General features: G+C 36.2%; 1 protein-coding gene across 1 annotated transcript in view; it reads left to right on the top strand.

The window, feature by feature from the left end:
• TNFAIP6 (TNF alpha induced protein 6) overlaps positions 1-15,752 on the top strand; it is a 30,121-nt gene extending 14,369 nt beyond the window's left edge. The window contains exons 4-6 of the mRNA XM_007934936.1: positions 1,007-1,235; positions 4,340-4,380; positions 15,583-15,752. Of these exons, the coding sequence (XP_007933127.1) occupies positions 1,007-1,235; positions 4,340-4,380; positions 15,583-15,752 (440 nt within the window). The remainder of the gene's footprint in view (positions 1-1,006; positions 1,236-4,339; positions 4,381-15,582) is intronic.
• The last annotated feature ends 1,425 nt before the right edge of the window (positions 15,753-17,177 follow it).

The following is a 17,177-nucleotide window of genomic DNA, read 5'->3' as shown; positions in this document are numbered from 1 at the left end:
AGACAAAGTATATGTGAACTGCTGTATGAAAAGTGAATTTACTCTGTAAATCTTCACCCAAATCCAAATAAAATTTAAAAAAAAAAATGTATATATTCTTTAAATGAAGAAAACCAAAGATGCATGGAAACAATTAGTCTGAGGGACTGGTGGACCATGCAAAACTTAGCTTATATGACCATGAGACTAGAAGAATGAGGTGGTGTCTAGCTACCACTGTCAACCACTAGGAAAGGAATCAGTACAGAGATCCTGGATAGAGTGGTAGAACAATGTGGAACAAAACTCAAAAATCATAAAAAAATGACCAGCTTTACAGGTCTGATAGGACCTGGTGAGATCCCTGAGACTATGGCCCCTAGTTACCCTTCAGGTCTGGAATTGAACTCACTCCTGTGGCTTCCAACCAAACAATAGACAGGCATATAGGGTGAACACTGATACATTCCTTAGAAAGAATCAAGCACAGGAGAACAGAAGGGCACTATTTGATTAGAGAGATAGCCCAGGGGGTAGGAATGCATAGGAAAGAAGGACACAGAGAAGCAGTAACTACAGGGAGGAAGTGGGAAGAGAGCTGTTACATTGTGTGGAATTGCAGTCAATATCATGAAACAAAATGTATATGAACTGCTATATAGAAAATGAATTTGCTCTGTTAACTTTCACCCAAATCACAATAAAATAAGAAAGAATACATTTATTCTTTAGCAATAAGTTACTTACTATAGTATATACCAGTTGCCAGCAAGTCTGTTTCCACTCTTGGCAAGCCCAAGCATGACAGAGTAGAACTGTGCTCCACAGGGTTTTCAATGACTGAGTTTTTGGAAGTAGGTTTCCAGGCCTTTCTTTCATATCAAGAATATATTGCGCCAATTCTTTACTATGGCACAAATAGCAATAAATACATGGAAACTAAAATGTAAATATCATGTTAAGACAAAGTTTTCTTTTTCTTTTTTCCTAATACTCTTTCTTCTCCTCCACCTTCCCCCCATTTCAGCAAAGGAGTGTGGTGGTGTCTTTACAGATCCAAGACGAATTTTTAAATCTCCAGGCTTCCCAAATGAATATGAAGATAACCAAATCTGCTATTGGCACATTAGACTCAAGTATGGTCAGCGTATTCACCTGAGTTTTTTGGACTTTGACCTTGAAGATGATATAGCTTGTTTGGCTGACTATGTCGAGATATATGACAGTTACGATGATGTCCATGGCTTTGTGGGAAGGTACGTGTGGTTTCCCCATACAAGAAGTTAAATGAACATCTGGAATTTTGTTTGATGTTATTTGATTAATTTTACCCCATTGTCTCCACAGCAGTGCATTGCGTTGCACTACGTCCCTACAATATTAATTTTCTAGTATTTCTACACTCCTATAACACCATAGCTTTTTAAGAAAGATTTTTTAGACTTAAAATTTTTCTTAACATGGTAAGTCATAGCTGCTGCTACCTGTACTTATTAAAATAGTACTCCAAAATAGTACTAGCTGTCCTTTAAAGGGGAGCTCTGGGGGCATAGTACCTAAGGCATTTGACTGCTAACCAGAAGGCTGGCCATTCAAACCCACCAGCCGCTCATCGGAAGGAAGGCTGGGCAATCTACTTCCATTGAGATACCATCTGGGAAACCTAAGAAGGGGTTGAAGACTCTGGTGGTGTAATGGATAAGGCATTTGGCTGCTAACCAGAAAGAAGGTCAGTGGTTCAAACCCACCAGCCACTCTGTGGAAAGAAGGTGGGGCAGTATATTTCCCTAAGGATTTACAGCCTTGGAAACCCAGTGGGGGTTGCTATGAGTCGGAATCAATTCGATGGTACTGAGTTTTGTTTTGGTAGCTGTCCTTTAATTATTGCTAAGTTTCAAGAGAGAGCCCTGGTGGTGTAGTGTGTAAGGCATTTGACTGCTAACCAGAAGGCTGGTGGTTCAAACCCACCAGCCACTCCACGGAAGAAAGATTGGGCAATCTACTTCTGTAGAGATACTGCCTCAGAAATCCGAGGAAGGGTCATTAGGAGTGGATAGCAGTGAGGCTGGTTTTTATTTTTTGTAAGTTATAGGAATTAGTTAAATCATCTATTTATAAAAGCCTCATGATTTGGCTAATAATAGAAGGAAAAGAGATGTGTAAATTGGAAAGTTTGTTGGGGTTTTCAAGCATTTTAATTTCTGTCATTCTCTTTAAAATGATTATAAATTCAGTAATTATTATCTTTCTTCCATGTACAAAGCATTTGCTAAGCATTATGGATGCGAGGTAAATAAGCAAAGTAGAGTACCTTTTCTCAATAAATTTGGCTAAATCTAAACCAAACCCACTGCCCTCAAGTCGATTCTGACTGACAGCGATCCTGTGGCACAAACTGGAACTGCTCCATTTGAGTTTCCAAGGGTGTAAATCTTTACGGAAGCAGACTGCCTCATCTTTCTCCTGTGGAATGGCTGGTGGATTCAAAGTACTAGCCTTTTGATTAACAATCTAATGCTGTAACCACTATGCCAGCAGAGCTCCCTAATTTAGCTAAAGAACCAATTAAAAGATATGTTTAAAAATAGGTTTCTATTCTATAAAGAAGTGAGCTCTGGTAGCATAGTGCCTAAGGCACTTGACTGCCAAGCAGAAGGCTGGGGTTCAAACCCACCAGCCACTCCTTGGAAGGAAGGTTGGGCAATCTATTTCCATAGTGATACCGCCTCGGGAACCCAAGGGGGGGTCGCTATGAGTCGGTCCGACTCCACGGCACATAACAACAACAATGCTATAAAGAACAAGTGCTGCCTTCTTCAATATTTTCTTTTGGGTTTTCACCACACTGGTTCACAGTCTTTTTGTATTCCCATCTCAAGTCTTAGTGTTAATAAATTTAAAATTTTGAATGCCTTAAAAATACTGCAAAATTGAAGACTATTAGGTATTTTATATAGTTAAGTCTCCATTTAACCCATACTTCAGACTGTTATCAATTTTCTATTATCCATGATAGTAATTTAATAGAAAGATTTTGTAGTAGAGACAATTAAAAATGATATATTTAACAGCTTTTTATGTTGATTTTGAAACTTGTAAATTAAAAAAAGGCAATTTTTGGAGGGAAAGTAGTTTTTGTTTTGTTTCGTTCTTTAGCTTACAGAATACTGGTAAGGGAAGAAATATAAATAATTCTTGTAAATAGTTTTAAGAAGTCATGAAGTAAAAGGGAAATGGTGACCACAGGAAGGAAGTGGGAAGAGAGCTGTTGCATTATGGGGATTGTAATCAATGTCATGAAACAGGGTTTGTGTGGACTGCTGTATGGAAGATGAATTTGCTTTGTAAATTCTCACCCAAATCACGATTGAAAAAAAAAGTCACAAGTAGGTTTGGAAGAATGAAGAATAAGGTATTTTTTTGAAAGAGTGAATCTCTTACCTTGGGAATTAGGATAACATTTTTAGGTTTTGATGTTTTAAACCTAGTTTCAAAAAAAATCAATTACACTCCTACATAAAATAGTAAAATTTTTTTTTTTTTTTTTGCAGGGGGTGATGATTTTCAACAGGCTAGTTATTTGTTAGATTTATGTGATGTAATTTACCTTTATAGTAGACTTTTCTTCTTTGGAATGAATTATGTTTTAAAAACTGATATTTTCCCTTATATTTTATATAATACATGAGGGAGTTCCTTTAAAGCCATGATTCAGATAAAAATCGAACAATTTTTTGTCTGTAAGGTCCACATAATTTTTCCATGTTCAAGTTACCCCACCTTGGGATTCAGAATATTAATACCACCAACCATACATCCATTCTCCTTTAACTATGAAGACAATTTGTTTTAATCAGAAACAATTTTTTTTTATTTTTCCAAGTACATTCAAGTTATCCATTACATAAATAGTTATGGAACTACATAACATGGAAATGCCATACATCCTTTCTTAAGACTCCCATTCATATGGTGAGAAGGTTAATTCAAACAACAAATTTGATCTTAACCTCTCTTCTCCATTACAAAGAAAGCAATAAAAAGTGAAAAAAAAATAAGCCTTTACTTAGGGAAATAAAGCATTTAATTATCAGTAAGGCACGCTGGTGGCATAGTGCCTAAGGCATTTGACTGCTAACCAGAAGGTTGGCAGTTCAAACCCACCACCCACTCCACGGAAGGAAGACAGGGCAATCTACTTCTGTAAAGATGTGTAACATCAGAAACCCAATGCAGGGTCCCTATGAATCAGAATCAACTCGATGGCAGTGTGTTTGGTTTTGGTTTTTCGGAAGGGCTGCTTGCAATAGCTGTATAATATTCATACATGTGACTTCTCTTTTTAAAAATTCTCTTTCAGATACTGTGGAGATGAGCTGCCAGAAGATATCATTAGTACAGGTAATGTTCTAACCTGAGGAGCAAGACTGTAATTTGTTTTCTCATCCCTAATAGTGAAGACACAGTAGTTATTCACTTTTTAAATTTGAGAGAACTGAGGTCTGTTAGCTTGTAAAATGCAAAGAAGTGTTTGCTTATTTATACTTGTAAAAAGACTTGTACCAACTCCTTGCATTAAAACTGTGGAGACTCTTGTTATTTGAAGGAGATGCAGTCTGCGATAGACTTAAATCTACAAATTCATAAATAGTACTGTAGCTTATGAGTTTCATAGAATGTACATATAAATGGCTGAACATTTTAATTGATAAAGGACTGAATTTATAAAGTTGTTAAAAAATACCATCTGTCACTAAAAAATTTTTACATTTATTACATTTTTACCTTAATATAGCACTCCCCAGAGAGTGTTCTAAGGAATACTGTTCTGTGAGATGTTTTTTAATAGGTGATTGCATGAGAAAAAGAATCTAAGGTCAAGTAAATTTGGAAAACACTGCGTTAAATAATGTTAAACAGATTTCTTTATTGGAGGACTTCATGAAGTTTTTAATATGCTAATTAACACTGTAATTCTTAAAAGACTAAATATAACAGGCAATATTTGCAAAACTTTTCCCCCTGTAAATTATTTTGTGGGATTTTGTTCCATGAAATATACCCCAAGAAATGTGTTTATAGTACATAAATTTATCTCAGTAAGTGATATCACCCTAAGTTATCTCAAATTCTATTTTCTAAGAATCTTCACTTTCTTAGATATCTTCATTCTCTCTTTCTAGTTTCAACATCAGCACTAGCAGTTGGTTTTCTTCTATGTTCTATTTTTTCCTTCATGTCATAAAATTATCACCATGCTTCTCCAGCTAAAAACAACAAAGCTATCCTTTACCAACAAGTTGATTCCAACTCATAGGGACTCTAAAAGACAGAGTAAAACTGACCCATAGTGTTTCCAAAGTTGTAATCTTTACGGAAGTTGGCTGCCACAACCTTCTCCAGAAGAGTGGCTGGTGGGTTGGAATCATAAATGTTTTTAGTTAATAGCTGAATGCTTAACCACTGCAACACCAGGGTTCCTAACAAAGCTATACAGATATTACTAGTTAAATACCTCCTACACCTCAGGCTCGTAGTGCAATCAATTCTAATTTATATCTCCATTATTATCTTTTAACAATCAAACAATGATTGATTGGAAGTTCCATCTCTTTGAAGATGGATTTTCCAATCAATCCTTGAATGATTAATGCATCAAGCTTATTAACTCATTACTCTGTTATGAAGAATGCTAAGAAGGCTAATTTATTTAGCCTTTTGTTTATATCTTAGTTTTGTTTTTTTGAGAACATATTTTATGTCAACAGAAAGTAGAAAGAAAAAATCTTATAAGCTGTGGGAGGTAGTTGGGGGATGAGAATTCTGTTTTATAAAAGGGAGTCAAGATGTCTGAAAACATGCTTTGTCTATAACAGACAAAACTTACTCCAATAGTAATCAAATCAGTATTTTTCTTACAAAACTGAAGAAACTGGAAAACACACACATACACAACTTATTATTCAAAGAAAAACAAATCACAGAAATGGAAATAGTTGAACACACTAGCCAAAGGTTTAGCAAAAGTAGCAAATAGGAAATAGATACAAAGGAATAGAAAGAAAAAGAAGACATCCTTTTAACAAGTAACCCTGTAAATCAAGCATAATCCTGTTAACATGTTGAACTAATTTTCTTTTGAGTGTGTACTTACTTACCCCAAGATATTTATATTAAATATATGAATAAATAAACTAAAAACTACCCATAATCTCACCATTTTAATAAAAGGTATATACAAAGTAAGAATATGTCCACTCTTTTCTTGTCTCCTATTCTACCCTAGAAAGGCATTTGCTAACTGTGTAATGACCATTTTTCTAGGTGTTTTGCTATATACATGAACACCATGAACATAATTTCAAGTCAAAATATGATATTTAGATCATTCTAATTATCTTTAATGACTGGCTAAATAGACCACTGTAATAGAACTACCATAATTGGTCATTCTATTCAGTATTTTAATTAGCATTTTTTAACCTTCACTTTTACATATTAGGTTTTTTGTTTGTTTCCCCCACACACTTCATTCCTAAAGTAAAACTTTAGGGTCAGGAGATAAGCATTCTATACGTTGATAGATGCTACCAAATTGCCACAAGCCCTGCACCAACAATTTGCATTTTAACCAGAATAGTATTCTCCACTTTCTTTCCCAATATAACAGCAAAAACATGGTATTGTTGGTCTAATTTGCATTTCTTTATAGTGCATTTTTAGTATCTTTTATATATTTATTGTCCCTTTATATTCCTTCTTTAAATTGCTTATTTATGGCCTTTGCATATTCTTTGGAGCTCTTCTTTTTTCATTTCTAGAAACTCTTTGTATATTAAGGAAATTAATACTTTATTTCCTCTGTCTTTTGCTCTATACCTTTAGTATCTTTCACCGTACCCCAAATAAATTTTTTTTGAGGCAAATCTTCCAAGTATATGAAAAGTAGAGTGGATAAGACCATGAATTCTGGAGTCATGCTGCCCAGACTCAAACCCTAATTCTGCCACTTTATCTCTGTGGCCTTGAATAAGATACTCAGGCTTTCTGTGTCTCTGTTTCACATCTGTAAAATGACCCTTCCTCATAGTGTTGCAGTAGGGATTAATACATGAGTTACTAGTTGAAATGCATTTAAAACTATGCTTGGCATACATTAGCATTCAATATATGCAAAAACTCACTGCTGTCAAGTTGATTCCAACTCAAAGAGACCCCTCCTTGGGTTTCCAAGGCAGTGTCTCTATGAAAGTAGATTATCCAGTATTTTAATTAGCATTTTTTAACCTTCACTTTTATATATTAGATACTATTCCAAGGAGTGGCTGGTGGGTTTGAACTGCCAGTCTTCTGGTTAGCAGTCAAATGCCTTAGGCACTATACCACCAGAGCTCCCTCAATATATGTAAGGCTTTTTTTAAAAAAATTTTTTTCTAAATGAATCCTGAATTTGTGATCTTGATTAAGAACAACTTTCACTCTTAAACAAACAAACAAAAAAAATCACTATTATCAAAGAAGAAAATCTCATACTCTGCTAGGAGTGAAAGAAATAGAATTTTATTGAGGAATAATACAGCTCTCCACCATTCAAGTGGAGAGAGGGATCTATGTACATAGAGAACAAAGGAAAAGTAGGGTGTTAGTGATTGATTATAGGTAAGATCAGCTTGAAGTGCTTTGAAATGTAAAGGCCATCCACTTGGCAAGGAGGGAGACAGTTATCAGCAGCCATATTTTTCTGGGAATAAATTGTTTATATCTTGAAACATTCTTCCCATAAGCAAATTATTTACATCCTGACCTTTTGCTTCCTGTGAATGCATGTTGGTCCCTCTTTCTTATGTCTGACTTAAGTGCTTCCAGTTTGAAACTTTTTGTTTACATTTCTCCCTTTTGATCAATCCTAGCTAGGCTGGAGGTGGAGGAGAATAGTACCTAAAGCCTAGTACCTAAAGTATTATGGGGGTGGGGGGAGAATAGTACCTAAAGCCATAGTACCTAAAGCATTTGAGTGCTAACCAGAAGGCCGGTGGTTCAAACCCACCAGCCACTCCTCAGAAGGAAGATTGGGCACTCTATTTCTGTAGTGATACTGCCTCAGAAACCCAAGAAGGGATTGCTATGAGTCGGATCTGGCTCGATGGCAGTGAGTTTGGTTTGTTTTAACACTACTGGGCATTGATCATCTACAGTGAGTAGACTTCTTCTGAAAGGACTTTTTCTGATTTCCTGAGGAACTTTGGTTAATAAGAATTGTTTTCTTCATCTTGCTAGCTAATAGGCCTCATCTTCAGAGTCAGTAGGCTTTATGGGGAACATCTTAACAAACAAGGCCACATTCAAGGAAGAGATATATCTCATTCAGGAAAGAATGATAGAGTTAAAGATGAAACATACCCAGGAACACAAAAGGGAATTGATTGAACAACATGATCATTGGTGAAAGCCTAAGAAACCAGCATGATTTTATGTGAAGGGTCAAATGGTTTTAGCATTTCATGGATAAAATATATTAAACCAAAACAAAACAGTATTTTTTAATTATAATAGAAGAGATTATGAGAAATATAAAGACTACAAAATGTAGTAGTAATGTGCTATGCCATTCATTCCAGAAAGAAAATAAATTATTTATATCAGTTATGGAAGGAACAGGATTGTCCCAATGAGATACTATATGTTGCAAATGACTAACATAGAGTATAATATTAGCACTACTGTCAGGAACATAAACTAGATTTTATTACTGCAAAGGTGTCTCCTTGGGCTGTAGTGAGAATGTCAAGGGCCAATCTATTTTGGAGTACTACTTTTCTTATCAATGCCATTTTGGTATTCATCTCCAGAAGCCCGTGGACACTATCATTTAGGGCAGTTTGTATATATTAGGTTAATATTTCTATATGTCCCCTAACATCTTCATTCTTATCAGAGGTGAGAATACTACCACTAGACGATTAATCCAATGAAACACTGATAACGTCAAGCTCTTGATATGACTACGTTAGCTGGTAAAGAGAGTTCAGTTAAAATATGTCCTTGAGTCTAGGTCAGGCCCACAGTACATCTTCCAATAGGGCATTAGTGGGAGCTAGGGACAAAGGTTGGTTCCACATAGCCAAAAGTTGCTTTTAGGTACTATCCAATAGATACCTAAGTGTCATAGTCAGTCAATGGTGAACTAATCAGTAGCCTGTAATACTATAATTGATGCACATTCAGACACTGGAGACCATCCCCTAGGTCTGGTGATGGTGGGGTTATATGAATAATTCCCAGCAAAGGGGCGCAACTTGACGTAGCATCCTCTCTTGGGGAGTTGACAGATGAATCCATCCCACAGTTGTTGATTTGGATCTACCATACAAAAATACTATTTGTGGGTTTGGAAGATTCTTTAGTTAACTCTTCCTGGGCAATTTCATTTAGTAAAGTAAGGATTATGTTAATACTAAAGGTTAATATTCTGGTTACCTAGTGTTGCTCTTATAAGAATATATCACACATGGGATGCTTGAACAAACAGGAGTTTATTCTCTTACATTTTGGAGGCTTTAAGTCTGAGTTTAAAGTACCAGGCTCTAGGGCCTGGGTGAAAACCCCTCAACCTTGGGCTTCAGCTCTGCCTCCTGTGACCGGCTCACTGGAGCTAGAGGCTTTTCTTCACCAAGACAGATGCTGGCTGCTGTGGTTGACAAGCCCAAGGTTCACAAGTAAAAAGTCACAGTCCTGATGTTACCCAACCACATGGCAGGCCATTAACTCAAGTCCACTGAAATCCCAAGGTTGGCAGAGCAATGACAACACAGCTACATGCAGGGTTCAAGCATGCCATAAGCTAAGACCATTCTCAAAGCCTCTTTTTATATATGTGAAGCAGACCACATCCCTAAAGCAGCTACTCAGCTACTCCAATGCATTCCACCATGGACTTAATTACCAATCTTATCATGGGGAATAACATCCAGCTGCCCAGCCACTCAACCAGACCCAATCAAGTTGACACACAAACTTAACTACCACAATTAAGTTATGGTCTAAGTTTCATTCAGATCCAAAAGTAGGCCATTTGTCAATGGAAAATCTAGAAATAGTCATTTCCTGCAGTACTGAACTATTTATTTTTGCTCTTGTATCCATAGATCAAGAGCAACCCAATCAGATCCCTGTAGTGGAAGGGAAGGCCAGACTGACTTGAGGCTAGGAGGGCAGCACATGTCCAACAATTAAACCTCTTTAAATGGTGAGCATAAGCATCTGCCCAGTCTAGGAAAATATTAATAGAGGCATAACTTTAACAAAGGTAAAATGAAAACAAGATAACGAGGTGAATTTTCAACCTTAGTCTAGGGTCTTGGGTGAGCCATCTACCTCAGATGTCATCTGCTTCTGGCCACAGGGGCATTTAAATATAACCTTCAATTCTCCGGTAGGTTGGCTAATTCAAAGAAGAGTCTTAAGCCTTTTTTAACCATTACAAATAGATCTAAGATGTTCTTCCTCTAATTTGGCTGCACATGGATTGGTGAGGATAACTAAGTATGGTCCCTTTCAATGAAATTCTAATGAGTCTTTTATTTGATGTCTCTTCCAATAATAGATAGTCTCTTGGAATGATGTTAGGCATAATTTGGGAGTCTAGTTTCTGTTCACCAAAGGCTTTTCTAATCTGTGAAAGATATTCTTTAGAACACTGGATTAAAGACTTGCAACATTTCAATAATTCAGATTGAACAATGTTTGGGTCAGTGAAGGCAACATAAGGACCGTGGGTCTCCTAATAACTGTGTCATAAGACGTAAGCTTGTGAAACTTGCTCTTTAACATACTGTAGCTAAAGCAAATGGAAGAAATGATAAAGTAAAAAGCTGAACAGAAGATTTCAAAGGGTAGCTCAAGAAGATAAAGTAAACTATGATAATGAAATGTGCAAAAACCTGAAGCTAGAAACAAAAAGGGAAGAACATGATCAGTGCTTCTCAACCTGAAAGAACTGAAGAAAAAATTCAAGCTTCGAGTTGGAATACTGAAGTATTCTACAGGCAAAATATTGAACAATGCAAGCATCAAAAGAAGATGAAAAGATACACAGTCACTGTACCAAAAAGCACTACTCAGTGCTTTTCAGGAGGCAGCATATGATCAAGAACCAAGGGTAATGAAGGAAGAAGTCCAAGACACATTGATGTCACTGGCAAAAAACAAGACTCCAGGCATTGATGGAAAACCAATTGAGATGTTTCAACAAATGAATGCAGTGCTGGAAGTGCTCACTTTCTATGCCAAGAAATTTGGAAGACAGCTACCTAGCCAACTGACTGAAAAAGACCCATATTTGTGCCCATTCCAAAGAAAGCTATTTGAATGAAATGCAGAAATTATCAAACAACATCATTAACATCACACATAAGTAAAACTTGCTTAGGATAATTCAAAAATGGTTGCAGCAGCACATTGACAAGGAACTGCCAGAAATTCAAGCCAGATTCAGAAGAAGGTGTGGAACAATGGGTAGCATTGTTGATGTCAGATGAATCTTGGATGAAAGCAGAGAAAACCAGAAAGATATTTACCTGTTTTTTATCAACTATACAAAGGCACTGGACTGTGTGGATCATAACAAATTTATATTTGCCATAAAAACATGGCAAAGAATGGGAGTTCCAGAACACTTTATTGTACTGATGTAGAATCTGTATTTAGACTAAAAGGCAGTCATTTGAACAGAACAGGGGTATACTGCATGGTTTAAAATCAGGAAACCTTGTGTCAGTGTTGTATCCTTTCACCGTACTTATTTTATATGTATGTTTAGCAAAAAATCTGAGAAACTGCGTTATATGAAGAAAAACACAGCATCAGGATTGGAGAAAGACTCATTAACAATGTATGATATGCAGGTGACACAACCTTGCTGGCTAAAAGTGAAGAAGATTTGAAGTACTTACTGATGAAGATCAAAAACTACAGCCTTCAGTATGGATTACACTTCAACATAACAAAAACAAAAATCCTCACAACTGGACCAATAAGCAACATCATGATCAATGGAGAAAAATTTGAAGTTGTCAAGGATTTAATTTTACTTGGATTTACAATCAATGCCTGTGGAAACAGCAGTCAAGAAATTAAATGACATATTGTACTGGGCAAATCTGCTGCATAAGACATCTCTAAAATATATTTTTAAAAAATAATGAAGATGTCACTTTGAGGACTAAGATGCCCCTGACTCAAGCCATAGTATTTTCAGTCACCACATATGCAAACAAAAGGTGGAAGATAAAAGGAAAATGAATACCTTTCAATTATTGTGCTAGGAAAGAATACTAAATATACCATGGACTGCCAGAACAAACAAAAATATCTTAGAAAAAGTAGAGCCAGAATGCTCCTTAGAAATAAAGATGGTGAGACTTCACCTCAGATACTTTGGGCATGTTATCAGGAGGGACCAGACTCTGGAGAAGGGCATCATGCCTGGCAAGGAAATGGGTCAGTGAAATAGAAGAAGAACCCTGATGAGATGGATTGAGTGGCTGCATTAATGGGCTTAAACATAGCAACAATTGTGAGGATGGTGCAGGATCGGTCAGTGATTCATTCTGTTACACATGGGGTTGCTATGAGTCAGAACCAAATCGTTATCACCTAACAAAAACAAGTTTGTGAGATCCAAATGATGTGGGCCTCAGATTTCAAAGAAGTAAGAGAAGGACCTTAGTCCAGGATAAATTTAAAGTTTCACATAGTTTTGCTATTTGGGTCTTTATTATTCCATTAGTCCAGAAGACTGAGGATTATAGGAGCAATATATCCTTTGATAAATGGAAGAAACTCGACAAAGATATTGGATGACTTGACCAGAGAAATGAATTCCCCAATCACTACAGAGTTTTTGGTGCTCCCCTGGTGGGCATGAGGTTATCAAGAAGTTTCTTTGCCACAAAGCCTGCAGTAGCAAAATGGTAGGGGAAGGCTTCTACCCAATGTGAAAATCCTCAGTCTTGTGCACCATTACTAATACACATTTATAATCATTTGAGGGTGAAAGTTAAATAAAATCTATTTGCCATTCAAGCACAAGCTCAGAAAGTAAAGGGTATTGTCCAGGTAGGACTTCAATGTATTTCCCAGGATTTTAATGAGGGCAAATAGGACAATGAGTGGTAGGTAACATGTTCAACAGCCTCAAAAATTTTCCCCACCAATATTCCTTAAATGTCTTAATCATTTTATCTCGTCCCATGTGGGAACTTTCACATATAGCCTGAATCATAGGAACATGCAGCATATTAGGTAAACCAATTATCTTCATTTTGTTTATAAGAGTGAATTTTATCCAATCAATTAGTGGAGAAAAGGCCTTTGGGATAGCCTCTAGCAATATTTTACTCAAGGCCTAATAGTCTTCCAACAGCTCCGTGGCTATTTTATCAATATGTAAGACTAAAATGTCCTTGGAATTCTTCTGTCTGTTCCAGCCATGACTGGGCTTCCCCTGGGCCAGTAATCATGTGAACAAGCTGATATAAATAAGGGAGCCCAGGCTGGTAGGTTTTAACAAGGAATTTAAATTCTTCAAAAAAGTTTGTAGGAGTTATCATGGAGTATAGGAAGATCTTTCACAATAGCATGTAATTGTGATCTTGGCCTCCAGGCAAAAGTGATACAAGGGGAATCTTTAGCATCACTGCTGGGTGAATTTTAAAGGACATTTCAGGCTAGGTGCTGTTTTTTTTAGGGAAAAAGGAAGTTCAAATAAAGTGTTATTAGAGCAGTAGGAAGGAAAAGAAGGGTATAAAGAGGTAGCAGTTGGCAGAGAAAAGAAGGGAGGGAAGCTGAAATTGGACATTTGAATTATTTGCCCTGCTTAATTTGTAGACTGTGTCCTGCAGGGAAGTAATTTTACTGTTTAAATTTCCTTTATGTACAAATATACAAATGAAAATAGGCATCCCACTGGCACTGTTTAGGAACTTCAGTTCTATAACTTACTGAACAGAAAAGTTAATTTAAAGAGATCAAAACAACCCCAAAGTGGCCACTGATTTTCCAAATTGTCTTGAGTGAGCTTATGCCAGACATACAAGAATATGCACAATAAAAGAACCTGATGCTTATTCATGTGGTGAGCAGGAGTCCCAAAAGGTGGCTCTAAATGTCTTTTTGACATGGAATGCCCCATTTTTATAATGACAGTTACAACAAAACAAACTTTTACTTGCAAGAACCAAAACAAATCCATGATAAAACTCAAAGAGCTATCAATACAAGGGAGCAGAGTTCAAAATCTAAGGTTCTGTTTGTTTGTTTGTTTTTTAACCATAAATGATTCCCAAGAAGTAGAGAGCCCAAAGCAACTCAGCAGGTGCCGTGTGTATGTCCAGATGCCCCGGGGATCATCAAAGATATTGCACCTTCAAAATCCTGCTTCTGACACTAGAAATGTCAAAAAATAAAAACTAATACTCTATTAAAAGGGAAAGAAATGGAGTTTTATTGAGGAATAATACAGCTTGATCTGAATAGTGCAAAGTAAAAATACAAAGCACTCCACCAATCAGTGGAGAGAGGGTTCTATATACATAGAGAATAAAGGAAAGGTTGGGAGCTAATGACAGATTATAGATAAAATCAGCTTCAGCTTGAAGTCTTTTGAAATGTAAAGGTTAGCCACTTGGCTAGGAGGAAATGAGTTACCACCTCAGTGGCACCAGAAGGTTTGGTTATACACACTTGCAGTCACAAACACATTTTTCCCTGAGAACAAATTATTTACATCTTGACATGTTCTTCCTACAAACAAAAGGTTTGCATCCTGATCTTTTGCTTCCTGGCAATGCATGTTGGACCCATCATTCCTATGTCTGACATGAGTACCTCTAGTTTGAAACTTTTCAGTTTGCATTATATTTCATTTTATACAATAATGATTTTCCCTTCATTTTCAGTACATTTTGATCTTTACTGCAGGTAAAATGTATTTAGGTATTCTGTGTATAAAGCAGGGATCTAGTTTAATTTCTTACATATGTAAACTTGTTGTCCTGTAACATTATTGAGTAAATAGTGCATCCATACCTCACTAAGGATCCCTGCTGCCACAATGATTAAGTGCTCAGGTACTAACTTAAAAGGTCAGAAGTTCAAACCTACCATCTTTTCCATGGGAGAAAAGACCTGCCAATCTGCTCTCACAGAGTTTTTAGTCCCATGGGACAATTCTATTCTGCCTCATAGTGTTGTTGTGAGTTAGAATCAACTCCATGGCACACAACAACAACATACCACCTAGGTCTCAATTGCCTGCATACTCCTTTCATTCTGTGGATGTTCCTTCTAGAAAGAGTGCCTTTTAAAACAGGATAGATAAAACTTCCCATAGGACAGGTTGCAAGACCAGAGAAAAAATTAATGTCTCCTGCCCTATTCCATTTGGCAATGAAACCACAACTTCTTTGTTTAAGAATCCAGTTCTGAATTCTGGGATTCTTTCTCATGAATTCTTATATTCTCCCATGAGTACAGTGAGTCTTTGAATTGTCTACCAAATTGAAGGAGTAATAACTTTGTTCTTTCATAACCTTCCCCCCACAGGAAATGTTATGACCTTGAAGTTTCTAAGTGATGCTTCAGTAACAGCAGGAGGTTTCCAAATCAAATATGTTGCAGTGGATCCTGTATCCAAATCCAGTCATGGAAAAAATACAAGTACTATTTCCACCGGAAATAAAAACTTTTTAGCTGGAAGATTTAGCCATTTGTAAAACAAAAGAAGAACATTCAGAATATATAGAGTTCACATTTGCATCTTCTGGAATCACTTCAATCTCATTTTTATATTATTATTATTATTAACATTTATTTATTATTTTTAAAAGGTGAAAGCAATATCTGATGATTTTGGTAAATGCAGAAAAATTTAAATGAGAAAAAGTCTCTCATAACCCCCACTAAATTAAAATAACAACCATTAATATTTTTATATTTTTTTAGTCATTTTTCTATTTGTAATGTATGTATATATGCATCTATATGTATTTGTGTTTGAAATTTTGGAATCTTGCTTCAGGTACAGTTTTACAATCTCGTTTTTCTATCCTTGAACTTTAGAGCATAAACATTTTCTGATATCATTGAATATTCATAAAAATATGATTTGGGACATCTGTATAATATCCTATTCTATGATTGCTCCATATTTTATTTAAGCCTTTCTATGTGGTTGAAATTTTGGGTTATTTTCATAAATATTACTACAATAAACATCTTTGTACATATATATTTGTGCAGCTCTTCAGTTATTTGGAATAGTGTTCTAGAAGTAGAATTACTGAATCAAAGGTTAATTAAAATAGTTTCCCTTTTGATAGGCAAAATGAACATTTCATTGTAGTTTAAATTTTCACTTTATTAGTAACATGACCATCACATTATATATTTTTGGCTAATTTTATTTCTTTTGTGAATTGTTTTTCCATGTCTTTCACCCATTTTTTTTTCACTAGTATGATTTTTAATTGATTTATAAGAAATCATTTGTTCTGGTTACCTAGTACCATTCTGACAAGAATATACCACAAATGGGATGGCTTGAAGAAACAGGAGTTTATTCTCTTACAGTTTGGAGGCTTTAAGTCCGAGTTCAAAGTGCCAGGCTATAGGGCCTGGGTGATGTTACCAAACCACATAGCAGGCCATTAATTCAAGTCCATTGAAAGTCCCAAGGTCGGCAGAGCATGGCAGACTGGTGAACAATGACATGGCTACATGCAGGGTTCAAGTGTGCCATAATCTAGAGACAATTCCCCAAGACTTCTTATATACAGGAGCAGACCACATCCCTAAAGCAGCTACTCAGCTGCTCACAGTAGATTCTACCATGGATTTGATTGCCAGTCTCATCATGGGGAATACTACATCCAGCTGCCCAGCCACTAAACCAGGCCCAGCCAAGTTGACACACAAATTTAACTACCACATCATTATATATTAGATATAAAATTCCACATCTAGCACATATATTACAGTTTCATTTGAAGTTTATATTTGCCTTTTACTTATACAGCATTTTTAAAAAATATACTAAAGGTTAAAATAGGAGCTCTGGTAGCATAGTGCCTAAGGCACTTGACTGCTAACCAGAAGGCTGGCGGTTCAAACCCACCAGCCACTCCTCGAAAGGAAGGTTG

The sequence above is a fragment of the Orycteropus afer genome, unplaced genomic scaffold, assembly GCF_000298275.1.
Source record: "Orycteropus afer afer isolate SDZICR_OR568_19922 unplaced genomic scaffold, OryAfe1.0 scaffold00023, whole genome shotgun sequence".
In the NCBI taxonomy this organism is placed as follows: domain Eukaryota; kingdom Metazoa; phylum Chordata; class Mammalia; order Tubulidentata; family Orycteropodidae; genus Orycteropus; species Orycteropus afer.
Note: the sequence above shows the minus strand (reverse complement) of the source record. Positions and strands in the feature narration are given on the sequence as shown.